Source organism: Podarcis bocagei (genome assembly GCF_964188305.1).
Source record: "Podarcis bocagei genome assembly, chromosome: 9".
In the NCBI taxonomy this organism is placed as follows: domain Eukaryota; kingdom Metazoa; phylum Chordata; class Lepidosauria; order Squamata; family Lacertidae; genus Podarcis; species Podarcis bocagei.
This window is the reverse complement of record NC_138134.1, coordinates 62,068,166-62,077,914: the sequence shown is the minus strand read 5'-3', so window position 1 is coordinate 62,077,914 and position 9,749 is coordinate 62,068,166. Positions and strand designations below refer to the sequence as shown.

The 9,749-nt window shown below is 50.4% G+C and overlaps 1 protein-coding gene across 1 annotated transcript; it reads left to right on the top strand.

The window, feature by feature from the left end:
* Positions 1–5,933: 5,933 nt before the first annotated feature.
* ATOH1 (atonal bHLH transcription factor 1) lies at positions 5,934–9,544 on the top strand. Its single transcript, XM_081208272.1, has one exon. The coding sequence runs from the start codon at positions 6,139–6,141 to the stop codon at positions 7,162–7,164; it is 1,026 nt and encodes a 341-aa protein (XP_081064398.1). The 5' UTR covers positions 5,934–6,138; the 3' UTR covers positions 7,165–9,544.
* Positions 9,545–9,749: the final 205 nt, after the last annotated feature.

Genomic DNA, 9,749 nt, shown 5'->3' with positions numbered 1-9,749 from the left:
ATCTAAATCCATCTGACAAAAAGTACATAAGAATTGCCTTGCCGGGCTCAAGCTGACTGTACCTTTAAGTACATTTGTTGTTGTTGTTTAGTCGTTTAGTCATGTCCGACTCTTCGTGACCCCACGGACCAGAGCACGCCAGGCACTCCTGTCTTCCACTGCCTCCCGCAGTTTGGTCAAACTCATGCTGGTAGCTTCGAGAACACTGTCCAACCATCTCGTCCTCCGTCGTCCCCTTCTCCTTGTGCCCTCAATCTTCCCCAACATCATAGTACATAGAATCATAGAACTGTACAGTTGGAAGGTACCACAAGGGTCATCTAATCCAACCCCCTGCAATGCAGGAATCTTACTGCCCAACAATTAAGGATCTCATGCTCTACTAACTGAGCTACCCCAGCTGCTGAATCACAAGTGAGCCCCTTCACCTTTTCCTCCAGCCTTCTTAGATACTGTTTCTAGATCGCTACAGAGGGACACTGTTTGACTAAAATTAGAGGGAGTCAGAGGATGGAGTTGCTTTTGCCCCATGATTTGATCACTGCCTCTAGTCCATCATAACCAGATGGATCCATTTCCATTGGGGTTTAGGCCTGGTTTTGGCACAGAAACTGCTTTGGTCGCCCTATATGATGACCTCTGTCGAGAGAGAGAGAAAGGAAACATGTCCCTGTTAATTTGTCTCGCCCTCTCAGTGGCTTTCAATACCATCAGCCATGGTATCCTTCTGGAGCAATTCTCTGAACTATGGGTAGGTGGCACTGCTTTGTGGTGATTCCAGTCTTACTTGGATGGTTGTTCCCAGACGGTGTTACTTGGGGAATGCTTTTCAGTCCCGTGGAACCTTCAATGTAGGGTTCCACAGGGCTCAATCCTATCCCCTACGTTGTTTAACATCTACATAAAAATGCTAGGTGGGGTTATCCGGAGGTTTGGAGTACATTGTCGGCAGTATGCTGATGACACTCAGCTCTGTTTCTCCTTTACATCTGCAGGTGAGGCAGTGGAAGTGCTGGACCAGTGTCTTGCCTCTACAGTGGTACCTCAGGTTACAGACACTTCAGGTTACAGGCGCTTCAGGTTGCAGACTCCGCTAACCTCAGGTTAAGAACTTTGCTTCAGGATGAGAACAGAAATTGCGCAGCAGCGGTGCAACGGCAGCGGGAGGTGCCATTAGCTAAAGTGGTACCTCAGGTTAAGAACAGTTTCAGGTTAAGAACGGACCTCTAGAATGAATTAAGTTCTTAACCGGAGGTACCACTGTATAATGGACTGGATGAAAGCCAACAAACTGAAGCTCAACCCAGATAGGACTGAGGGCGAGGCACTGTTAGTGGATGGTTCCGTAGACCAGATGGGTGGGAAATCATATGCTTTTGATGGGATTACACTTCCACTGGAGGAGCAGGTTTGTAGCTTAACTCCTGAATCCTTTGCTGTTGTTCAAGGCTCAGGTGGCCTCAGTGGCACAGAGTGCCTTCTGTCAGCTTCAGCTGGTGGCCCAGCTACACTCCTATCTGGACAACTACTGTTGTCTATGGTCTTGTAACCTCAAGGTTAGATTACTGCAATGTGTTATACGTAGGGCTGCCTCTGAAGATGATTCACCAGAGCAACATATTACACCGATCCTGGTCCAACTGCACTGGCTACCAATTAGTTTCCAGGCCCAATTCAAAGTGCTGGTTTTGACCTATAAAGTCCTAAACGGCTCAGGACTGCAATACCTCAAGGACTGCCTCTTTCCATATGAACCTACTTAGCTCCTGAGATCATCTTCTGAGGCCCTCCTTCGTGTGCCTCCTCCTCAAGAGGTCCGAAGGGTGGCAACACAAGAACGGGCCTTCTCTGCAGTGGCTCCCCATCTGTGGAATGATCTCCCCAGGGAAGTTCGCCTGCCACCTTCATTTATACACCTTTAGGTGCCAGGTAAAAATGTTCCTTTTTAACCAGGCCTTTGATTTGATTGACATCCTATGACCTTTTAAAATGTGGTTCTTTTTTGGGGGGGGGAGTTATTGGGTTGTTGATTTTATTTTGAATATATATATTGTGGTTTTAGATGTTGATCTTGTTTTGTGAACCACCCTGAGACCTCCGGGTATAGGGTGGTATACAAAACAAACAAACAAACAAACAAACAAAGGTGTCACTGAAGTCCATTATTACTTGGTTCAAAATGAATCTCTGCAGCTGTGTATTCTGCAGGTGTATTCCAAACTGAGCACCATTTACCCAATAAATCATTTTCCAAATTTGAATATAAAATAGAATCCCAGTCATGCTCTGTTAGTATCCATTAGGCTGGGCACCGAATGAAAGAAGTGCAAATAGTTCTCTAATGGTAAACCCCTTATTTTCACTTAAATTCCCATGGATTGCTGTTAGTTAAATAAATAGACTGCTCAACCATGCAATCTTTCATTTGGCGAGTATCTCTTATATTTGAGCCAGTGCTCATGTTCTTGGCAAATACCTCATGGGATTGTTTGGTCCCATTCCCTTCTAAAATTCTCTCTTTTTGCTGGTTGTATAGTGGCTCCATGCCAGAGCTAATGCTGGGAACTGTAGGGGCAATACAATATGGGGGGGGGGCGGCACTATCTGCATCCATGTGCCAATATTAAGAACCAGCAGAAAACTTGTGTGAAATGATTAAGGGTTTTTTTTTCCTGAACTCTCACCAAGAAAGCTTGTAATTACCAAGCCAATTCTAAATCAAGCCAAGGTAAATTCACCTATCACTGGTTCAGCATTCCTAAGCAGCCAACAGAGATGTTGCTAGGTCCTTAAAAAGAATTCAGGGCACTGAACCATGACACAAGATTGCAGGTACTATTTATATGTACTCAAATCTATGCTGATTTTCAGAAGGAAAGCCATCATCTTGTAAGCAAAGTAAAAACATCTTGTAAGCAAAGTAAAAAGGGTTTTTAAAGGGGGGGGAGCAGAAGACCCAGGACCCAGAGTAAAAGAGAGCATTCTATAAGAGCAGGAAGGAAAAGGAGGGTTAACAGATGAGTTCAAAATAAGCACTATTGCAAATACATTATCTGGTAGTAAATACAGAAGTAATGTCTTCCCTGTGTTAATAATTATGTAAACGTAGCCCTCAGGTCTGTGAACTTCTGAACTGAGAATTGTGAACTATTGCACTGAGGCTTCCATCCAACATTAGGCCTGTGCTTCAGGAAGTTGTAGCTAGACAATATCACTGTCAGCTACTGTACAGTGGTGCCTCGGGTTACATATGCTTCAGGTTACATACGCTTCAGGTTACAGACTCTACTAACCCAGAAATAGTACCTCGGGTTAAGAACTTTGCTTCAGGATGAGAACAAAAATTTTGCTCTGGCAGCACGGCAGCAACAGGAGGCCCCATTAGCTAAAGTGGTGCTTCAGGTTAGGAACAGTTTCAGGTTAAGAACGGACCTCTGGAACGAATTGAGTACTTAACCCGAGGTACCATTGTACTGGTATAGCATTTCTCTGGAATGTGAAACACAGAGCAGTCAAATACAACATTCCTAGAGTGGACATGTTTGGACCAGCCAGTCAGAACTTCCTGTTTCCTCCTAGGCTAGGACAAACTTTCTCTTCCCACAATTTACAATCTTAGCATGCTGTTAGGCACTTCACAATCTTGGGGTGGATTTGAAATCAACTCCAGGAGGTACCATAGAAGATGAATGCAGGACCATGGATGCAAGCATTCTCCCATCCTCACTTCTGCTGGAGTTGAGAGGCCCTCTATTGAAGTAATCACAAGACAAGTTGGAAAATAGTTCAAATGGTGGATACCTGGAACTTCTTCAGTGGGCTGCAACCAGTCTACCCTACAAGCCTTATGTTGTGCAGACCCGACCTTGCATGTGCTAATTGCTGGTATTCTTGTAAGCAATGCTGACATGCATGGGCCTTCTGATATATCAAGATAATTAAGCAGGAGTGCATCCCAGTGTAATGAAAAGCCAGTGCTCCACTCTCCTGAACTACTCATTTCTGCCAAGGACTATAATCTCCTAAGAGGAACACAAATAGCTACTGCATTTGTGTATGTTTCCCTGTGCCAGACATACAAAGGTTTTTTTATCCTGTCTGGAGGGGAAACCCTAGAGGGTACTTTGGTTCAAACCTTTTGCCTCACCTTGATGGCTCAGTTGACAGAGGCTGATAGGTGCATGAGATGGGTTGCAGGTATTACCTCAAGCAGGGTTTACTCCCTCAGGTGGTTGGATCCTGACACTCTCTCCCCAACTCACCCCTCTTGGAAGATAATAATTTAAAAATAGCATTGATTTGGGGAATAAAGACATCTCCACTGACCCAGAGCACACCCACAGAGCCAAAATACTACCTCAATACTACAAATTATCTAAACTCCCAAATGCCGAAGATGTTAATACTACTGATTTCGACGGGATCTTTATAAGTTTAGAATCCGTTCGTGTACATCCCTCTTGTTCGATGTCCCCTTGAGGGAGCACCCTGGGTTATGCTGGTGCTTAGCAGACCTCTAAAGTACAAGCATTCAGAGCTGTAGACACTCGGCAGTGTTCCGTGTGGGCCAACAGTGCACCATAAACCTCTGCGTGTTTACTGAGAAGTAAGCCCCACTGTAACCAATTGCGCTTTCTAAGCGCGCGCAAAATGCCTTGGTGACCCCGCGCAGAGGCGAGCCAGGAGGACCTTCTTCTATCTCTGTGTGGGCTGAGCTTCAGGGCCATCTCGACCTCGGTTTCCACTCTCGATTTGCGCGTCTAGCGAGCTCCGCCGCTTGCCCAAGCCAGCTGGCCGCCGAGATGCCCAGAGAGCTCGATTTAGTCCCCGGGGGGCGCTCAGTTTCCCGCACGCGCCTCGGCTCCGTCCTGCAAAGCGCAGCCTTTCCCGAGGGCGCACCACGCGCGCGCTGCCCGGCGAAGAAGCCGCCACCAGCTGCCTCCGAGCCGAAGGCTTCTTTCTGGCAAAGCCGACTCTGCGCTTGCGAGGAAGTTTTTCCTCACACCTTCAGAGGCTGGACCAATCCGGCGCCAAAAGAAAAAAAAACCCAACAGGATCTACCCATGTAAATCCTCTCAAAGAAAGGGCGTCTCGAGTTGAACGTGACTCGCCCACCTTTCTTGACTGCAATTCCAATGCCTTTGAAGGGGGTTTCGAGGGGTATCCCCCCTTCTCCCCTTGAAGGTAATGGGAGAAGCGCCGCTTCAATGGCGTTGCAAAACCAAACGCAGCTCCTGGTTTCGGAGAGCTCTGAGGTGCAGGGTCCCCAGCGGGCGTCCAAAAACCACCTCCCAGCCAGTTTAGGCGACCCAGGAAATCTGCGCTCGCACGGACCCCTTTCTAGGCACGCGCCCTCCCGCTTGCCTTTCCCTTCCTCACAAGTTGGCACACTTTTACCTCACACACACTCCCGGGGTGCCGCGTGACTGCAGGTATATGTAACTCCTGCTCAGCCATTCCCTCAGTTTCTCCCTCACACGCACGCACAAGCAATACCCTGCCTGCTATAAAAACGCGCGCCTTATTGTTGGCGGGACAGCAACTGTTACTTAGAGACACTCAGGTATTCCGTCCTTTGTATATCAACTTTTTGTTTCCTTCTGTCTCTCCGTCCTCGTCCTCCTCCTGCTCCCTTGCCCGCGCCTTCTACTCCGGCGCTGGCCAAAAGAAAGAAAGACAGAAAGAAAGCCCAAACAAACACCCAACCTTCACGCTTTAGCCCATTGGCTGCCCGCACGCGACAAGGCCCCGCGCGCTCCAATGGCTGAGCCGACACGCGACTGGCGCGAGGAGGGCGGGAGGTGGAGGGTGGGGCGCCGAGGAGGGGTGTGTGCGGGGAAGGAGGAGGTGGAGAGGGTGGGGGACCCCGGCGCGTGCCGCTTTTTAAAGGGGGCGCAGCGCCCTCCGCAACCGGAGAAGCCTAGTTGTTGGCGGGCCGTGTGTCTGTATATGTGTGCTTTATTATTATTATTATTATTTTCCTCCCTCCTCCCTTATGTATGAGCGCGCGTCGCAGGGTTAGACAGGGCTCCTGAAGCACTTGCTGTTCGTCCCGGGCTGAGGGGGAGAGCGCAAAGGGCGCGTGCAGCAGGTCAGACGGCGGCGACTTCTCGCGCTGAGGTAACCCTCGCAGACGCTATGAGCCACCTGCGCGCCGTGGCTGCGCCCAGCGAGTGGGGCGAAGGCGGCAGGGATTTGGGCTCCCAGCAGCAGCCATTGGAAGACAGCCTTCTGCTGGGACAGGAGGCGACGGCGACAAGTCGCGGCTTCTCCTCAGCCTGGCTGGGCATCTGCTGCCCAGGCCGGGTCACCTCGTCGCCCAGGTACCTGCTCTCAGGAGCAGCTGAGGGGGACGATGAGGAAGAAGACGACGAGGAGGACGACGAGGACGACGAGGAGCTTTTGGAGGCAGGCGCGGCCGAGCACTTGGGCGGCGGCAGCCGGAGCCGGAGCGGCGGGTCGGGGAAGCTGTGCGCGCTGCAGGAGCACCACCGTCGCCACCACCACCACCACCAGGCAGGCGGCACCCCTGGCGACGCGGAGGCGACGCGGCCCCGCGCGCCCTGCCCCGTCGGCGGCGGGGGTCTGCTCCGCCAGGGCCCTCAGGTGAGCGGCGTGCAGAAGCAGAGGCGCCTGGCGGCCAACGCCCGCGAGCGGCGGCGGATGCACGGGCTGAACCACGCCTTCGACCAGCTGCGCAATGTCATCCCCTCCTTCAACAACGACAAGAAGCTCTCCAAGTACGAGACGCTGCAGATGGCGCAGATCTACATCAGCGCGCTGGCCGAGCTGCTGCACAGCCCACCTCCAGCCGACGGCGCCCCCGCCAGCCAGACTTACGAGCGGGCGCCCTGCACCCCGCCTGTAGGGGGCGCTCTGCAGCAACAGCCAAGGTCCCAGGCCTCGGGACACTGCCGGACGCGTTTCCCCCAAGAGCAGCCGGCTGGGGGCGGGGCAGGAGGAGGAGGCTTCTCGGTGCAACTGGACCCGCTGCATTTCCCCTCGTTCACAGAGTTGGGGCAGAAAGCCCCCTCGCCGGCGCAGCTCCTGCCGCCGTCGGGCCAGCCCCAGCAGGAGCGCAGGAAACCCTCGCCGCCGGCCCATCGCAGCGATGGGGAGTTCTCGCCCCGATCCCATTACAGTGACTCTGACGAGGCCAGCTAGGCGCGCGTCAGTCGGGCAGGGAGGGATAGGTGAGATCGGCGGCTGCCAGTCAAGCCGACCCTGAAGCTGACCGGGGATGCGGGGGGAGGACTGCTTGTCAGACGGCTTGTGAAAGACGTTGCTGGCGTGAACAGGGCAGGATCCTGGGCATGTGGGGGCAAACAGACGCGTGTCGCAGGCTCTGACGGACTCACCTCGCCAGCCTTAGAAAGCTTTGGAAACCTGCGGGGGGAACTCTCCTTAACTTCTCTTTCTAGAAGTAGCCATTTACCCTGCGCAGGTCTAGAACGGTAGGGAAAGCTTTTGAACCATGATTTCTCTTGAACTCTATTCGTAAAGCACTGTGGTTGCTGTTCTCGCAAGCAAGCAAAGGGGGCTTTCTTCCAAGCAACTGTGCTTCGAATCTTAGCTTTTAAGCGATTGTCTAGAAGCCGATATTGGTACTGAATGTAACCTGGTTTGTTTTTCTAGTTTTAAAATTTTGCTTCCCCTTTCCTGCTGGAATCAGTTGCATATACTTCACCAGAGAGAGTAAAACAGATTCCGGATTGCAGATTCTGGGACAATGGACTGTACCCATCCTAAATTAAGCACTGCTTTTGGGGACAGCTCCTCGAGGGTTCCTCGCATGTAAACTCCAAAGCGTTCACTTGGGATCGCTCTCTAGTAAGTTTCGGTCTCCAGCTGACATTCACGTCACCCAGAAATAGTATCTCGGGTTAATAACTTTGCTTCAGGATGAGAACAGAAATCGCGCGGTGGCAGCGGGAGGCCCCATTAGCTAAAGTCAGGTTAAGGACAGTTTCAGCTTAAGAACGGACCTCCAGAACGAATTAAGTTCTTAACCCGAGGTACCACTGTACGTGGAAGTAAAGCCCGTTGACCTCAACGACGCTTACTTCCAAGTAGACATAGTCTGTAACGTTACAGCAACTTGCCTGAGAATAATCCAAAATGAACTCAGCGGGGTTTATTTCTCAGTAGTAATGCAGAGGAATGAGCTGTCCCATTTGAAAGCCTAACCATCGTTTCTTGGAAGCATATTAACTGAGATCAACTAAACAATTCCAGGTAAATGCATTTAGGGTCGGAGCTGCGAGAACTCTGTCCTTTGACGTTTGGATATAGATCTCATTCAGCTTCATTCTAAGCACAATTGCTCGGAGGTACATGTTAATTGTTCTTTTTAATACTGCCACGAAGTGTGCTTGTGACTCTCATTACAATCAACAAGGCTCCATTCAGTTTCATTGCAACCCTTCATCTGAACTAGACGGCAAATTAGCCTTTCGCTTTGAAGTGACTTCAGCTGATAGAATAGGGCACAGTTTCGAGGTTGTAGTCCTCGCTGCATCCGTCCCACAAGCTTCCCTGGGGATCCTGAAGATTGTGGCTATACTAGTGGTCTGAGTTTGGTTGTCGGTTCTTTTGGGTCCACCGACTTTGTGTGCGCTCCTCCGCCTTCCCAAACGCAGGGCTGTTTTGTCCTCGCTACATGTACTTGCAAGGAATCCCCCTTGATGTAAATCAATCTACTTCCGCGCTTAGTTACATAAGCAGTCCCTCAGCGTGTTCAGTGGGGCTCCTGTGCGCTCATGACTGCAGCCTTCCTTCCAATAGAGTTCGCTTGGGATCAAGCGCCCTCCTTGGAATTCCTCCGGAGCGAGGGGTCCCCAGGCGGACCTGCCTTCTAGCCATCCGCCCCGGTGTCCCGGTCAGCCCAAGGGGTGTTTGGCTTTTGCTAGCGAAAAGGCAAGTACCTTTCCTTGCAACCTGGCCGCTTGCAAAGCATCCGGAATACAGAGTCGCTGTACAAATTCTGAGTGCAAACGAGGAGGACCGGTGGAGAGGGCAGGGTTAGTGGGTATCCCTTTCTTCCCGGGCTGTAAATAGGGGGAGCGGATTTTTGTTTGTATCCTGCTTAGCTTTTCCTCAACGTTCATCCAAACCGAATGTTGGCGTCTTCTGTAGGTGGGATTTGGCGCAAGCACTTTATAAGCCGCCGGGAGTGGAGACTGAGAGACGCGGCTCCAAAAGAAAATCGACTCACTGCCAATTGGATTAATATACCAAGGTCGAACTCAGCCATGTCTCTAATCGTCATTATTAAACTCATTTGCAAACAGCATGGGGTGGGGGGAGGGGAACGCGGGAAACTACCATTTTTGTTTGTTGTGTCAAACATTTATGTCCATTTCATTTGCTTTTGTGATGTTTTAGCGACAGGTTGTTTATTTATTACTGGATGTTTGCTACTGGTTCTGTTTTATCTTTTTTTAAACCAAACGACTTTTTACACGATCCGTTTATTTTTTAACAAATTCAGCTGCCATTGTTTATGTAACTTTTTTGAGAGAGAGAGAAAGAACAAATAAAAAAAGTTTTAAAAGCAACAATTTTTGTTGAGGTGCGTCTTTACAGGAAACGGTATAACGTGCGGGTAAGTCTCGAGGAGACTTGCTTCAGGGAATGATTTGCCCCTCAGCAGGATCCCTCCGCTTGCCAAATAATAAAGCGCGTCTGCACCGATGGTTCGCTATTAATAATAAGTATTGATAATACGAGGTCAGCGCAATTCCTCGCAA